Source organism: Bombyx mori, chromosome 23 (assembly GCF_030269925.1).
Source record: "Bombyx mori chromosome 23, ASM3026992v2".
In the NCBI taxonomy this organism is placed as follows: Eukaryota; Metazoa; Arthropoda; class Insecta; order Lepidoptera; family Bombycidae; genus Bombyx; species Bombyx mori.
The window spans coordinates 16,851,263-16,869,465 of NC_085129.1; the positions used below are offsets into that span (position 1 = coordinate 16,851,263).

Here is an 18,203-nt window from a genome sequence, read left to right on the forward strand (position 1 = left end):
AATTACTGGTGGTAGGACCTCTTGTGTCCGCACGGCGGCAGGTACCACCACCCTGCTTATTTCTGCCGTGAAGCAGTAATGCGTTTCGGTTTGAATGGTGGGGCAGCCGTTGTAACTATACTGAGAGCTTAGAACTCTTATCTCAAGGTGGGTGGCGGCATTTACGTTGTATCTACAACGTCTATGGGCTCCGGTAACCAATAACACCGCTGTGAGCTCGTCCACCCGTCTATGCAAAAAATAATAATAATAAAACCTTAATACCTACTATATATTCACAAACGACTCTAAGTATGAAGGGATAACATCGTGTAATAAAGAACCAAGTCGATTTTTAATTTATTTTATTTGCGTCACGTCTGTTTTGTGGGACGTTATGTGAATCCGCCTTATTGCCACCACGCTTCATAACGCAACATGCACCTACCCTAAGAGAATCTAATCAAAAGAATCCTAACACGGAGTCGTATAGTACAGAACAATTAGTTTCCACGTAATCACTGTTCTTATCAAATTTAATCCAATCAGATATCGATTCACTACGATCAAGTAACTCAATTACTGTTGAACAAAATTAACACATTGATTGCCTTGTAGGTCACGGGTGCCCTACGCGGTGCACTGAAGTAATTATGTCAATTTCTGTTACTAAGCGCCGAGATTGTCTTTTTTCCTACCTAACCTGACAAGCCTTGAGAGGCTTTGTCAGCGTAACCTAACAAGTAGGTGAACTCACGGGGCTCAAGCCTGACGACGTTGCTAACACTGACCCTAGCAAGAGCAGTGCTTCGCAGAATCTACCACCGGATCGGAAACGCGACCCACTGAGAAGATCCGGCGAGAAACTCAGTGGGCTGTGTCTGTGAGGGATTGCCTAACTTTGCTTTCTTTTGTTTGTTAACGTATGCTTTAGTCTTATAAGTACCTATTTTAGAAATAGATTCATTTTCAGTATCTTCGTCTTTCCCAGATTCGACTAGATATTCCGGCGCCTTAGTAAGAAGAAGATCGAATAGAGAAATCGACATAATTACTTCAGTGCGCCGCGTAGGGCACCGGTGACCTACACGGCAGTCAAATGGTTAAAGATAAGATTCGCTTCGATAGAGCGCTGGCGAATTAGAAATGACTTATCATTGTCGTGGCTAGGAGCCAGTCACGTGGTTCCACATCGAAGGCGCAATTCATCTAGCATTAATATTATTGTGGCGGGTAGCCATCATAGAACACAAGACAACTGATAGATGCCTGAATCTCGCTTACGACATTGTTAGGTGACGGTGAAGGAATAACATCGTGTAATAAAAATCAAACCCGCAAAATTATAATTTGCCTAATAACTGGCGGCAGGACGTCTAGGGAATCCGCACGGGTAGGTACCACCGCCCTGCCTATTTCTGCCGTGAAGCAGTAATGCGTTTCGGTTTGAAGGGCGGGGCAGCCGTTGTAATGTAAAAACTGAGAGCTTAGAACTAATATTTCAAGGTAGGTGGCACATTTAGATGAGTATGGGCTCCGGTAGCCCAATAGGGGTTATAGGGGGTTATGGGGACTCAACCGGGTCACGAGAATTAAAAAAAGTAGAGCTTGCCGTGAAGACGAGTTTTTTTTTCTTTTAAATAAATTATTATATATATTTTTTAATGTTTAGATGGATGGAAGATATACGTACATAATATGTATATATAAATATATATATATCGAGAGCTGAAAGGCTATTTTGAGCGACATTTCGCTTAATAATAATAATAAGCCATTTATTTCTTGCTTTTACAAAGTTTAAAAAATTATAATAAATATAAATGTATGTACATATTTGTGATTCGCTTAATTTCGCTTAATACGCGACATTTATTTTTGTAATTAATGTTCCGTTTTATCAGCGTGCGTGGTATCAGCATCAACAGTTCGATGTTTTTAATCAAATCTTCTATACATATATAAAAGAAAGTCGTGTTAGTTACACTATTTATAACTCAGGAACGGCTGAACTGATTTGGCTGAAAATTGGTGAGGAGGTAGCTTAAAACCAGGAGAAGGACATAGGATAGACTTTTTATCACGTTCCCGTGGGACGCGACATGAAACGTGGTATAACAGAAGGCAACTGATATGGAATAACAAAACGCAGCTGACACCAAAACGGTAATAATATATTCTATGGTTAATTATAGTAGAATTTTGAAGTTGACCGGTTGATGTGTTTGAAACAAACCGTGTGGCGGAACAAAGTTCGCCGGGTCCACTAGTTAACAATATGTTTACTCCATTCAAATAGCTGGGTTTTTTTTTTGTTATGATATTTTTTTCAAATGTTTAAACTCTAAATGGGTCTCTTGTAAAGTTGCAAAAAAGTTCGCTTAAACCAAATGGCCTTTCGCCCCTCGATATATAATTATGGGAGGTGTTTAATAAGGTGTGTCGTCACTAAAGCAACATCCGTAGCTAGATTATCGCGTGAGCCGCCATTCGCGATTAAAACGTAACAGAATCGGTAATAATTTAATGGCCATTTCCTTCACAGACGGCCAGCCTTGGTGAAGTAGTGAAAGTGCGTACAGAGCGAGACGCCGTTACGCGTTAGAGGAGGACAGCTGATGGGCTTTCTTGTGGTTCCGACGGTTACTTACAAACAATAGGAACCGCGTGGAACTTTTTGCTAAACGTGAAAGCATTTAATTTCGCGCCAAAAACAGTTAGCGAATTTGTATGATGACGTCAACGTTCACGAACGGCGGACAGCTTCCACTTTAGAGCTTGTTTTGCGGGAAAGAGACCGAATCCATTCAGTTTCCACTTTAAGCGCTCATAATTATATTATTATACTTAAAAAAAGATCTAGCATAACAAGCCTAATTAAAAGTTACAACACTCGCTTTTTATTATTATTAAAAATCATTCTTGGAATTGAAGTTGATGTCCACGGACCGCTCTTTACTTCCTGGCTCCCTAAGTGTTTCCGGTCCCCTCTACACGCTTGTCCCCTCTGTACGCTGATGTGGAGACCGGCAGGGGGACCTAAGAAGATGACGCGTAAGCTACACTCGCGAAAGAGCAATTGGGTACGGATGACCACACTCTTCAATCAATATTAGTTCTGACCCTAGTCGTCCATCGGGGTCTCTAGGTCGTATGAGGTCCGGTACAGGCCGGGCGGCGGATATATAAAACCCATACGCCTACTTCAACATGCCTCATGTTAGTTAATTCGGCTTCATCCAAAGACCACACGCGAGATGTTGACTGACGCGGGATTTTAGCCGATCCAATTCCGACATGCCCGATCTCCCCCGAAGCGTATACGGAACCACGGCGATTTCCTACCGACCCAAATATAAACATCAAAATGAATCGTCAGCTAATAGAACTGAGATTTCAATAATCGACTTTATTGCAAAGAGAAACGTCACCCGCCTTTGTACGGAATCGCAAATGAGTTCGTTTTAAGCGAATCAGGCGAAAACAAAATAATACCGATAATAATTAATCAATAAAAAACCCTAAACAGTTAATTCGCAGAAATACAATCACCGACAAAGGTGTTTGTTTTATTACAATATTATTATTTTATTTTTTATGAATCTATAAACACTAATTAGTGCTATAACAACTATTGTTTGAATATATACGATAAGACAATTGAATCACACATTTCGAGTGGTTCTTCAACAATGTACACGCATCAATGTGTGGCATACTTGTTTTTGCTAGCGTAGGCAGTCGAACATACTGTCCTTCTGATGGTGAGTGGTTCTCGTTACTCGTGGACATCAGCAATGGCACAATGGCCCATCGTCACTAAAAAGTACTCTCCTCAGGGGTCGTTTGAAGTATTTGTCATAGCCCTTAGGAAAAACTTTTGAGGCATGTTTATTTCAAAGACGGATGTGGCAGAAAGATTTCTGGAAACGCACTGTCAATGAAATCTGCTCCAGTGGCGGTGGCTTTTTTTTTTTTTTATTGCTTTGATGGGTGGACGAGCTCACAGCCCACCTGATGTTAAGTGGTTACTGGAGCCCATAGAAATCTACAACGTAGACGCGCCACCCACCTTGAGATACAAGTTCTAAAGTCTCAGTATAGTTACAACGGCTACCCCACCCTTCAAACCGAAACGCATTACTGCTTCACGGCAGAATTAAGCAGGGCGGTGGTACCTATCCGCGCGGACTCACAAGTGTTCCTACCACCAGTAATTACGCAAATTATAATTTTGCGGGTTTGATTTTTATTACACGATGTTATTCCTTCACCGTGGAAGTCAATCGTGAACATTTGTTGAGTACATATTTCATTAGAAAAATTGGTACCCGCCTGCGGGATTCGAACACCGGTGCATCGCTTCAACACGAATGCACCGGACGTCTTATCCTTTAGGCCACGACGACTGTAACTATAATTGAGACCTTAGAACTTATATCTCAAGATGGGTGGCGCATTCACGTTGTAGATGTCTATGGGCTCCAGTAACCACTTAACACCAGGTGGGCTGTGAGCTCGTCCACTCATCTAAGCAATAAAAAAAAAAAAAAACTTACTCTGAGAAACAAATTTGTATAAAAGAAAATTTAAATCAATAACAAATTACAGTTCCTGACGCGCAGCGAGGGCTGTTCGCTAGTACATACATAAAAGTATGTAAGTACCGGCCGTATCTTTACAGAATTCTCCGAGATGAACACGTTTGTATAGGCGAGATTGCTTGTTGCGATAAGATCGCCTACAGTACAAACTATATCTACCTGTCGACTGATTTTCCAATGTCTTCGTCTAGCATGCTTTTTCTATCTCACTCCCTCCCCCCCCCCTCCCCTTCACAATTATCTAAGCTATACAAAAACATCGCATCGAACGCATATTTTAAACGCATTAATTCTAATCAACCGATGTGTTAATTGCGGACCGAAAAAACGACTGGTCGAATTGAATGGTCAAGAGCATCCGCACTTAATATGCATTTTTTTTCCTACCTATGCTGATAGTCTTGAGAGGCTATATCAGCGTTACCCTAGCGTGTGGGTGAGCTCGCGGGGCTCAAGCCGGAGGTGTTGCTAATACTGGCCCTAACAAAAGCAGTGTTTCGCAGAATCTACCACCGGATCGGAATCGCGACCCACTGAGAAGATCCGGCGAGAAACTCAGTGGGCTGTGTCTATTGGTTAATTTACTCGCCGAGCCCTTCGTCGCAAGCGACGGTTTCGACGAGGACGGTGACCCGTGCTTGGGAGACCTAAAAGCATCGAGAGTGAATCCGGGGGATCCGACAAGACTTGTTTCGAGCGACGGCGGCTTTCCGTTGCCCCGTCGCGGTCAATCAACCGACAAATGGTATTATGTGTTAATTGCGAACCGAAAAATCGACTGGTTGAATCGAATGGTCAAGGACTTCCGCACTTAATATACCATCAAAGAGCTCCCTCGAGTTGAATAGCACAGAAGTGAACAAGACAAGGTCTAGGACTAGGTATCCGTGTACCGTAGAAACCGACCACTTGTATATATAGTCCTTCTTCGTAGTCGGATTCTCTTGGCAGAGTAGTCGTGGCTGCCAATGGACAGGGTTGCATTTCGTCGTCGCCGTTCGTATCCAAGGCAGCCGCATGTTTTTTTTGCTTAGGTGGTTGGACGATCTCACAGCCCACCTGGTGTTTAGTGGTTACTGGAGCCCATAGACATCTACAACGTACATGCGCCACCCACCTTGAGGTATAAGTTCTAAAGTCTCAAGTATAGTTACAAGTAAGTTCTCAAGTACGTAAGTTCATTCGCGGACGCGTTAATACAAAAACGAACCAATTCGTGTTACCAACATTCTCATTTGAACAACAAACAAACACCTAAGACTCTTATCTGCTAACGTATACGACAAATACAAACAGACAAACATTTATTCGTATCGCTTAAAACAAATAGCCTTTCAACCCTCGAATTACAGATAATAAACACCAATCAAACCCGTTCATCACACGAAGGATTGCCCAACGAATCAAAGCCACGACCCTCGGCTCAGCCGTTAGGGCTCCTGGCAACCGAGTCAGTCACTAACATAATATTCACTTCAATAAAACACAAAACAGAACAGTTAATCTTATTTAAACGTTCTTAACAATAGTCTAAATTAAATAGAGACGTGGTTTTCAGATAACCATAAAACAGGATGAACGTAGTGTTAAATGACGTCATAGCTGTCTAGTCTCGGTAGTAGGAGCGAGATAGCGAGACGCTCTGGTTCTCGCATATATCAATCTGATTATCACTTGTGCGTTAATGTTGTGCATTAACTAATCATTTTTTTGCTCTTTATAAAGGGGGGTCGTCGCAGCATATCCTCTCATCACGTTGCATGGGGACGACCTGCATCTGACGCCATCACTCCTCGGGTTAAACTTCCACTAGTATGTCCGTTGCAACGTGCCTTAAGTAAATACTTTCTGTTCCTTCTTTTGATGCTGCTTTTGCTTCATACATTCTTTCGGTTTTATGATTTGAATCTCATTATTACTAAACAATAGAATTTCGATTTTTTAGTACCAATAAATATAATATTGGTATTGTTTTCTTGTTGCATTATCAGCGCATCAACTAATGTTGATCATGCGCATCAACGAACATGCGAAGTTTACCATTAGGACCGTGATCTTTATAAGCTCTACTTCTTCCTTTTCTATTACCCTCTGCTCAGAGGAAACGAATCAAATTCTTCCATTGGCATTCTTCTTGGGTAGTTTGTTCTACCTCCTCCCGCATCATGCCAAAGACATCCACTTCCAGTTCTACTGAGCCACGCAAAGTTGTACTGGGATGGCCTCTCTTTCTTTTGCCAGACACTTTCCAGGTAAGTGCTCTCTTGAATAGGCACTTCGATTAATTCCATATTCTGGCCGTTAACAACCCGACGGTCCAAAGTTCATTACGGATCCTCCCGATTCATTAACGGTGCTTTTAGGTACCTCAAGCACCGGTCAACTCACCGAACCCGTCGCGACGAAGGGCTCGACGAGTAAATTAACCCATAGACACAGCCCACCGAGTTTCTCGCCGGATCTTCTCAGTGGGTCACGTTTCCGACCAGGAGATAGACTGCGAAGCACTGCCCTTACTAGAGCCATTGTTAGCAACACTGCCGTTTGGGCCCCGTGAGCTCACCTACTAGTTCAGTGAATCTAGAATAACCCCTAGAGGTTACTAGAATAAGTAGGAAAAAAAGGTCCAAAGCACAGGCGACGGATTGCCTATTTGTCAGTTTTATCAGTTTAGTTTTTTTTTTTTACCTACCGACAAACATTCGTAGGTGATGTACACTACGCCATTCCGTTATCGGACCAAATGTTTACGCAACTTATCAAACGATGTATTTATCGAGCGAGATTACATATTGAAGGATCGAGGTGAACGTTAGTTAGAGACTATACGATATACTTGATATATGCTACGTCGAAAGCTGGTCGCCAATGGTAATAATATCTATGGAGGGTAGAGGTTTTTTTATGTTTGAGAGATCACTGGTGGCCCGGGGGCCTTTTCAGTTTTACCAGGGCAGGTGGGCGTGCAAGGGCTCAGCTTGGAGGGTGGGTAGAGGTAAGGAGCACCATCTTGTATAGGGGACAAGTTTAACAAGTGTCCATCTGTACACAGCAAGTTGTTGTTGGAAGACTCATCGAAATAGCGAAATAGTTTATGGCGCTGTTTTTAAAATCCTTCCACTTGCTACTGTGGCGCCACCTAAATAGGCTCCCTTCCAGCGGATACTTTTCAATACACAGAGATGGTGCTTCTTACTTCTACCCTCCACAATAATCTCTTAAGAAAGTGAACAGAGATAATGTATTGAAAATACGCGATACGCAAAACGCAATCGTTAATCGAATAGTAAACGTCTGTCTCCTTCAAGTGTCACTTTCTCGTTTCGTCGAACTTTAAATCGCAACAGGTGATAATAGTATTGGATGTGCTGATTTATGTCCGCGGCAAAAACTCGTCACGTGTTTTAGGATAAGACATAGATAATTATCGTGGAAATCATTCGTGAAGATGTTAGCTGTTTTTTCCTACCCCTCCAGCTATGCGCGGGTAGGTGATCTAACGGGCTCAACCTGAGAGAATTTGCTAACACCAGCCCTAGCAAGAGCAGTGCTTCTTAGAATCTACCACCGGATCGGAATCGCGACCCACAGAGAAGATCCGGCGAGAAACTCATTGGGCTCAAAGTAGCTGTCTGCGGGATTCGAACTCCGGAACGGTCGCATCGGTCGACTCAAGTTTAAGCTGATTCGCTACTTGATGGTGGATACCTCTTTGTCTATTTCATGTCATGATTAATAACATGTCACGATTACCGACTAAAAGATAATCTCAACTATAATCCAAACAACAATAAGACGTTTAAAAATATATTTACGTACTTTATGATATTGTATTGTTTTTTCATGTTTTTTATTTATTTATTTTATTTGCGCATTGGTGTAACGCTAGTTCGATGGCACTGTAAAATTATTTCTGGTACCGTCAGAGTAGCATGAAACAAATATGGGTGAATCTAATTTAAATAACTATATATATATACATACAAATGTATACATATATACAAAGTGACCGAAGTTAGATATTGATTTATAAAAAAAAATACTTTTCATGCAAACAATTTTGTTATTAACTGTATTAAAAGTTCCGTAACAAAAAAAATGCATACATATTTTTTTTCGATTTCGAAACGAGTTTTCGTCCAGAGGTGAACTGAACAATCTTGATATTTATTCGATTTAAATTACATTTTTAAATTTCGACCACGCCTAAATTCTGGCTTTTTGGAGTTTACTCCTTTAGAATCGATTTACATATTTAGGCCCGGGGTATGAAAATTATGGGGACCAAAATCGTACTAGCATGTCACACGAAATGCGTTATGCGCCTGATTGCGCATGTCACACGAAATGCGTTATCGCAGGTGACGCCGGGCTGCTGCGCCGGCAGTCCGCCACAAAGCCTCGTACTGATCGCGCGTTTCTCTCATTATTGTATTTTCATATATTTGTTAGTCGTTTGTTTTGTGTCTCGTTAATTTGTTAATAATCTGTAGTGTATCGTGTTGTCGTAATATAGAACTATTTCTCGTATTGTTTCGTTTAATTTTTTATATCCAGTAAACTCCAGTCGTGCGTCGGAGCGGACACACACACTTTTTTCTTTTAACGTTTTATTAAAATAAAAGCAAAAGGAACGTGAACTAACTAACTAACCTAACTAACTAACGAACTAACTAACCCGGTGCGATACGATAAAGCCCGCAAGTATTGGTGATACCACCATACTCCCTATTACCCACTGAGTCTCTAAGGTATCCTCAGTTATTCCTGATTCTGATCTGTTGGTAGAGGTTCAGCGAAGCACTGCTCTTACTTGAGCAGATTTTCAAGCTTTTTCAGGCTGAGCGCCGTGAGCTGGCCCCCGAAGTCAGAATACTCCTCAAGTCGAATAAAAATAAACACCCCCTATTTCTGCCGGGAAGCAATCACGCAAGCCGATTCCAAAGATGTAACATCTGTATAAGATTGAGATCATACCCTCGTGTCTCCAGATGGGTAATCACATTGACCTGTCTATAGACACCGCTAAAAATTCAACGTGATATGGCTTGAGACATTTTACTTATATCTCGAACAAAAACCATGACCTAGTATGTATTTGTGCACGTATCACACGTCTTGTGACTTAAAAACGTTCAAAATTAATCTAAATCTTCACTATCAACTACATATTTGATAAGACTTACATTCTAGAATTTAGATTATTTTTAGTGTGAGTCGACAATTGTTTTTAAGCTGGTCGTTGAGGCCAGGAAAGTCGATACATGTATCCGAGACATAATTATCAATAATCTCTTCTTATTATTACACGATGCTAATATTAAACTGGTGTTATAGTCTAGGAAGGGTGGACGGTAAAAAACCTTAGCGGAGGTCTCTTGTGTGGTGGACTGAGTAAATCATGTCTGAACTGGGAGGTTCCTTAACGAGAGCAGCAGTCTGGCCTCTAGCAGGGAAAAATATCGGGACATCGCCAGCGTCTTCAAATATGCCCCCTCCAATATACAAGACGACAAAACGACTCTATCGAAAGCGAAACGACTACAATAAAGAGAAAAATGTTCCCGGCAGATCGTAACAATATCTGTTACACAGTGAAAGACATTTACGATGATGAACAAACACAATCTACGTGATCTTTAAGTAACATTCAAGTAAGCTGTATACAAAAAAAATTAAGGATTTTTTTAAAATCAAAACGTTACAAATGGTGGAGCCATTTAACTATAGAATTGAGACTTTGAATTTATGTCTCAAGGAGTTTACGTTGTTGATGTCTATGGGCTCTGGTAACCACTCACCACCGGGAGAGGCGGAAGCTCATTTATCCGTAACACCAGAATAATACATTCTGGTATGACTTTAATGTTACATCATTACATCCAATCCAGCCGCTGCATTAATCGAATGAAAGCATAGCTGAACCAAACTACCACATCTACTGCTAAGCATCAAAACTCCTGGTGCTTGATCAAAATCGAAATTCCCAACATCACGTTACACACATACTTAAATGTCAATTTTAACTTTATCGTCGGCTCTTTGGTGCTTTAAAGTACCACAAGCACCGAACACCGTTCTCGTCAAAACCGTTGCGACAAAAGTCTCGGCAGTAAATTAACCCATAGACACAGCCCATCGAGTTTCTCGCCGGATCATCTCAGTGGGTCTCGTTTCCGATCCGATAGTAGATTCTGCGAGGCACTGCTCTTGCTAGGGTTAGTATTAGCAACGTCCTCAGGTTAGAGCCCCGTGAGCTAACCTACTCGCCCAGTTACGCTGGCATAACCATCTAGGTCACACAAAAACAGCCACAGTCCCTAAATGAAACAGCGACATAAACTCAGCGAGATTGTCGGTTTTTGTTTAAAGCGTTTATTATAATTTTCCATTAGTCGTAGTTCCTTCTAGTATCAGCCAGAAAACGAAAGAGATGGAGATCGTATGAGAGAAAGTAATATATTACGGTGGTCACCCTCAGCATTGAAGATTATCGACGCAAGGGGGAGGATTCAGACTTGATATTTAACGCACTATTCAAATGATACTTCATCTTTAATGAGCCAACAGAAAATCACTGATAAGGGGTAAAACTGTTCACTATTCCTTGTATAGCTGTTTAATTACAAGGAAACTCGCTCGAAAATAATATGTTTAAAGTTCAGAAAAAGGACATCTCGCAGCTCTCGATTGGGGAAAGACCGAGACGCAATCGATTTGTCTATTATTTGGTTTTTCCGGACCAGTACAACGTTTATGCATACATTGAATGTAATGAATTCGCCTTTTTTCCTACGTATTTTAGTAATCTCGATATACTAGATTCTCCGGACGAACAGGTGAGCTCACGGGGCTAAAACCTGACGACGTTACTATCACTAACTCTAGCAAGGGTAGTTAGTGCTTCGCAGAATCTATCACCGGATCGGACACGCGACCCATGCATCCGTTTCGGCGAGCAACTCAGTGGGCTGTGTTTGTGGATTAATTTACTAGCCGAGCCCTTCGTTTGCTAGCTACGGGTTCAACGAGATAGAATTTGCCTATAAATGTTCCCTGTACTGTTTTATTACCGAACAAAAATATTTGTATAAAGTCCAAAACTGAGCTGACAGAAATTCCAAAAAAAAAAAATGTATATATTTATTTATTTTCTTTGGTCTAATTAATAACACGCACTTCTAGAATTACAAAAACCGTATTAATTTTACATTTAATACAAATTTATATTAAAAAAATTCAAGTGTCAAGATTGTTTCGTCGTAAGCACGTCAAATTGGAACGTTCGAATTTTGAAACGAGAACGTCGTGTCCAAATTATCAGGAAAACATTATCAAATCGACAACATACAAATATGAAAATTGTCATCGTAAATGCCAACAATCAAAACATTCGTGTCTTGATTGATTGTTGTGTGAATTTTAAAAAGCTTGATAAAGTTTTTACATTGCATTTCGAATACTAACAACCCAACTTTAAAATGTAAAAGAAGTTTACACGATTATTCTCTCTTAAACGATTTCGGCAGAATTCCAAAAAAAAAATCTCATGCAATAAAAGGAACAATTTAAATTCAGAACACCAATGCGAGTAAATTAAGTGAAAGGTTGTCACCGAAAAAATTCAAACCGTCGCGTTTATTACGTAAAAAAAATTAAATTCGAATTACAAACTGCACATTTTTAGTCCATAATAAATAAAGATTTCAAAATATTGTACATAACCGATGATTTGTTATTAGAAAAACACGGGACGCAAATTCTAGTATGATTGTTTTATTTTATTTTGAACTATATTACATAATTACATTTTGAATTCAGAACACAAACGAAATCTATCAAGGGTAAGGCTGCAGACGAATAAACAAAAGTGACATTAGAACGTTGAAGAATCAAATTTTCGAATTATGAACACAAATGCAATCTCACACCAAAGTTAGTGGCTGGCACAAATAAAAAAAAACAACACTGATTGTTTACAAAACAAAAATTCGAAACACAAACTCGTTGAACTTCGAACCGAATTAGAACAATTTCGAATTTGGAAAGTTCTTATTATATTCGTGTGTTTACGTCTCGGTGGGCGGCTTTCGTTCGAAACGCGTCCACTCCGCGTGGCGTAATCACGGATACTGGTTCATTTATTGAATTGAATCGACGCTTATGATTCCAAGGCGAAGGGGTTCTAGTGATGTGCATAATCGATAAATTAGGTAAAAAATTAAGGTAAAAAAAAGTTATTACTTTCATACGCTAATAATAATTTAATTTATAATAATTAAATGATGACATTTAGAGAGGAGATGTATGGAAATGGTAGTGCAATGTAAAGGGGGAAGAGGTCGACCGAAGAAGACATGGATGGAGTGTGTGAATGACGATATGAGAGAGAGAGAGGAGTGAGTGTTGAGTTGACGGCTGATGGAAGAGAATGGAATAGAAAAAATCGCTGTGCCGACCCCACCTAGAGACAAATAAAAATATTTCTTTCGGCTCCATGTTAATCTCAGACAGAAAATAATTCTAAGCATAGCTGGTTTGTGTTATATAGCTCTTATACAGTTACTTTCTTTCTATTTATGCTATTTCTTCAAAGTACAGACACCGGATTCTACAGGCTTATTTTATATATAGAAAATGCGATGTAATTTTGTAAACACCGTTAGCGCGATCCAAGTTTTGTGACAACTTTCATCCAAATTATAATAACTACTGCTACGTAAAACACCATACATTCATATTAAATTTTATCGATATAACACACATCACTAAACGAATTGTTCATTCGATTCATTAGGACTGCTTCAGACACTCGAGATAAATGACTTTGAATCTTATCTGTTCGACATAAAACTTATTAAAAACAAAAAATATTATAATCTGTGTACATTTTTACAACAAAATCAGTGGCTAGAATCAAAGCGATTTGCATCTTGGCGACCAGCGAACAGAGTTGATATTTAAATACACGTAATTAAGCACGTACTTACAAACATTAGGATGAGCAAATGTCGGAGCGCAGGGAAAATACCATTAATAAAGTAATTGGTTTTTTTATGAATCATTCGGACAAAAATATTCAAACCCCTACTGAAAATATGTTAGCAAAAAAAATATATTTAGAATTTGGATAATGAAAGATGCGTTGTTTTAAAAATGAGAGGGAATTTAAATTATGGAAATGTACGTTGTTAAACAAAGTTATTTCTAATAAATAAATAACTGGGAACAAATCACGCACGGGCATCCAGCTCCAAACTAGGATTCTTTATGGGTACCAGAGACTGACATAGAGAGAGAGTATTCTTTATTGTACACCAACAAAAAAAACAATGCGAAAAATTACATACACAGAAAAAAGTATAATTGGCGGTCTTATCGCTAAGAGCGATCTCTTTCAGACATCCATCAAGTTTTTTTTTTTTTTTTGCTAGATGTGTGGACGAGCTCACAGCCCACCTGGTGTTAAGTGGTTACTGGAGCCCATAGACATTTACGACGTAAATGCGCCACCCACCTTGAAAGTTGAAAATAATCATTTGGAAACGAATTTCACGCGGTGTACCAATCAATTGAAACATTATATACAATACAAATACACACACATACATACACAGATTCCTTACATATATACATACAAGTATACAATGTAACGTAATACAATTTAGGTTCTCATACATACATACATACTTATATGCGTTTTAATATAGATAATAAACACCCAGACGAAGAGCAAGCAAATCTGTTAATCACACAACGTTTGCTCGACGCGGGAATTGAACCCACGACCCTCGGCGCAACAGTCGCGGCCGCTAACCACTGCACCACCGAGCCAGTCTATGCGTCAAAATTTAATCTATGTAATATTAATACGTGAAGCCAAAACTTTGTATCCCTTTTTACGAAAATCACGCGGACGGAGGAGTATAAAATTTCCTACACTTATAGAGAATATAGAGAAGGAGTGCAGAATGCTACTTTTTTTTTATTATGCATAAAAAATCTATATATTAATACGTAAAGCCAAAACTTTGTATCCCTTTTTACGAAAATCACGCGGACGGAGGAGTATGAAATTTCCCACACTTATAGAGAATATAGAGAAGGAGTGCAGAATACTAATTCTTTTTTAATTATGCATAAAAAATACATTAAATCATTAAAAGAAACATGACACACACTACCATGTATTTGACACACATACACATGTATAAATACCCTTTGTCTATTGTCAAACTTTTGTTATTGCTTAAAGTCTGTGGCCAAATCGAGAATAGATTAATATTGTTTGTCTATAATATTATTTATCTATAGCGTAGTCTTGGCGAAATCCATGATTATAGGAAGTAAAATAATAGTTTTTTTTTTCTTTATTTCTTAGGTGGCTGGACGACTTCACAGCCCACCCGGTGTTAAGTGGTTACCGGAGCCCATAGACATCTATAACGTAAATGCCGCCGCCACCCACCTTGAGATATGAGTTCTGAGGTCTCAGTATAATTACAACGGCTCCGCGCTTCAAACCTGGCTTCACGGCCGAAATAGGACGGTGGTTTTACTGGTGGTAGGACCTCTTGTGAGTCCGCACGGGTAGGTACCACCACCCTGCCTATTTCTGCCGTGAAGCAGTAATGCGTTTCGGTTTGAAGGGCGGGGCAGCCGTTGTAACTATAATTGAGACCTTAGAACTTATATCTCAAGATGGGTGGCGCATTTACGTTCTAGATGTCTATGGGCTCCAGTAACCACTTAACACCAGGTGGGCTGTGAGCTCGTCCACTCACCTAAGCAATAAAAAAAAATAAAAAAAACCTACCCGTGCCGGCTCACAAGAGGCCTACTACCAGTAAGAGTTCAGATTAATTGAAAAAAACAAATATATATTTAAAAAGTTATTTTAAAGATTAAAGTCACTGCCATCAGTGCCATCTACCCGGCGTTAACGTAATTACGTTCGTCAGTATTATTATTTTTCCACCTAATCTGGTAACGTAGTCTTAAATAAACCAATATTCAGCGACAAAAAAAAAAACAAGTGAAAGACAATCTGGTCTCTGAAAATGAGTTCAGATTAATTTCAAAAAAAATATATATTTAAAAAGTTATTTTAAAGATTAAATTCATTGGCATCAGCGCCATCTATCCGTCATTAACCTAATTACGTTAGTCAGTATTATTTTTTATCTACATAATCTGGTAACCTAGTCTTATGTCAGCGGAACCGGGCGAGGGTTCTTCGGAGATGTCGCCTTTTATACGTGTAAAAAGCTGCTCGAGCTACTGTTAGCAAATTCTCTCGGATTGAGCCCGAGGTCAGTATGAAGTTGGAACAGCGCCCCTAGCGGCAAACGTAAGCAAACGTTCCAACTCCAAACAAATTCGAGTTAACTTTTACGTTATCGAGAACGTCAAAGATGTGGCACTAAGCACACTGATGGTCTGGGTCCGTTGACCCCGAAGCCTAGATAGGCAATGAAACTAATACTTTCGCTATAATAATATGCAGGGCAGTATTGCCTATGTGTGTACAAACTCACAGGACTTCCCGTCGCCAGCGACCCGAGCACCCTTCTATTCCAAGGGCTCGATGAGTAAACTAACCCACAGACACAGCCCACTAACTTTCTCGCCGGATCTTCTCAGTGAGTCGCGTTTCTGATCCGGTGGTAGATTCTGCGAAGCACGGCTCTTGCCAGAGCCAATGTTAGCAACACTACCGGTTTGAGCCCCGTGAGCTCACTTACTAGCTCGGTGAATCTAGAATAACCCCTCGAGGTCATTAGCATAGGTACAGGCATAGGCATACAAAAGAAAGCCTTCCGATCACGCGACTAACTAATTAATAACTTACCGGTTGACGTTCTCCAGCATCTCCGTCGATTCTTCTGAAACCAAACAGGACTTAGGTTTAACACAAACACATCTGGTGGAAAATTGTGTGATGGTTCTTAAATATTTACTGGTAAAATTTTTACTGGTGGTAGGACCTCTTGTGAGTTCGCACGGGTAGGTACCACCACCCTGCCGTGAAGCAGTAATGTGTTTCGGTTTGAAGAGTGGGGCAGCCGTTGTAACTATACTTGAGACCTTAGAACTTATATCTCTCAAGGTGGGTGGCGCATTTACGTTGTAGATGTCTATGGGCTCCAGTAGCCACTTAACACCAGATGGGCTGTGAGCTCGTCCACCCATCTAAGCAATAAAGCCCGTAAGCTCACGCACCCGTCATTCAGCGAGAAGCTTTAATAGCCCCTCAGACTACTAGCAAATAGGTAGTGAAAAAAAAAGCAACTAATACACACGTTTAAAAGTCTAAATAAATAATAATTGTAAATAGACACGATTTAACAAAAACCGACTTCAAATAGAAAAAAAAGATATTCCAAAACAAATTATAATAATAATAATATACACTAAAAACAATAATCATCGAAATCGGTTGGCGTGATATTGAGATATTGAGTTATTGAGTTATTCATCTATTTTTCGCGCAGGTACTTAATGCAAAATAAGACTTGTTTTCTAATAAAAAAAAGAATCATCAAAATCGATTCACCCAGTCAAAAGGTATGAGGTAACAAAATGAAGTCGATTAAAGATTCACGCCTGGCAACGGCGAGTCTAACTTAAAAAAAAAGATCTTATCATTTTATTGCAGCGGATCATTCTGTAGAAACTACTTACCTTTGTCAACCATTTCACAGATATGATACCGCCTGCCTTAGCACGATAGTGCGTTAATTTTTCATTTTTCTTTCAAGGCTCCCTCTGAAAAGAGAATAAATGACAATCAAAATCACTAGAACGCCAAAGCGTTTCAACACGCTTTATTAAGCTCATCCTGTATTTTTAGATCTTTAAGACGAAATTTTTGAACGTCATTCTCATAACGTCCGATCAACTTGACAATTCGCACGCTCGTCAAGGACCAATGATGATACAATAATCTTTTTTTTGTATTGCTTAGACGTGAGGACGAGCTCACGGCCCACCTGTCGTTAAGTGGTTACCGGAGCCCGTAGACATCTACAACGTAAATGCCGCCAGCCACCTCGAGAAATGAGTTTTAAGGTCTTTCTTTTCAACGGTGCAACGGCTGCCCCGCCCTTCAAAACCGAAACGCATTACTGCTTCACGGCAGAAATAGGCAGGGTGCTGGTACCTACCCGTGCGGACTCACAAGACGTCCTACCACCAAGTATAACTTCGCTATAATATCGAGACCGATATCTTTTCCAACCCGTGTCCACCCAATGCTGAGTCTTCATATGCGTCCCGTTCTTTTCGCGTCCAATTTCTACCAACTATTCTGACCAGCATCAAAGCTATTACGCTATCGAGAACGTTCAAAAACTCGCACTAAGCACACTGGTTGTTGGTCCAGTACAAGGTCTCCAGTACTTTTGGGCCCTATGCACTGGTATAAAAAGTTAAATAATGTATATTAATCATTCGTTCAGTTTGCTGTTTATAACGGTCGTTTAGTTTTTTTAAACAATATACATATTTTATTTTATTGTAAAATTGACTTGAACGAATCTGAATTTAGAGGACAAACGAAAACACAATAATATTTAAAGAATATCACACCAAATCAAATCAAAAACGCGTCAAACAGGA

The 18,203-nt window shown here is 39.9% G+C and overlaps 1 protein-coding gene across 6 annotated transcripts in view; it reads right to left on the minus strand.

The window, feature by feature from the left end:
• Positions 1-18,203, minus strand: part of LOC101738315 (copper-transporting ATPase 1) — an 82,479-nt gene that overhangs the window by 52,333 nt on the left and 11,943 nt on the right. The window contains exons 2-3 of one of the 6 annotated variants that reach the window (XM_062675318.1): positions 17,268-17,351; positions 16,435-16,465 (exon numbers count right to left, since the gene is read on the minus strand). In XM_062675318.1, the coding sequence (XP_062531302.1) occupies positions 16,435-16,465; positions 17,268-17,280 (44 nt within the window). In that variant the 5' untranslated portion in view covers positions 17,281-17,351. Of the gene's footprint in view, positions 1-12,391; positions 12,713-16,434; positions 16,469-17,267; positions 17,352-18,203 lie in introns of those variants that run through there. The other 5 variants (XM_012694364.4, XM_062675317.1, XM_021350961.3 and 2 more) reach the window with 5 other exon arrangements.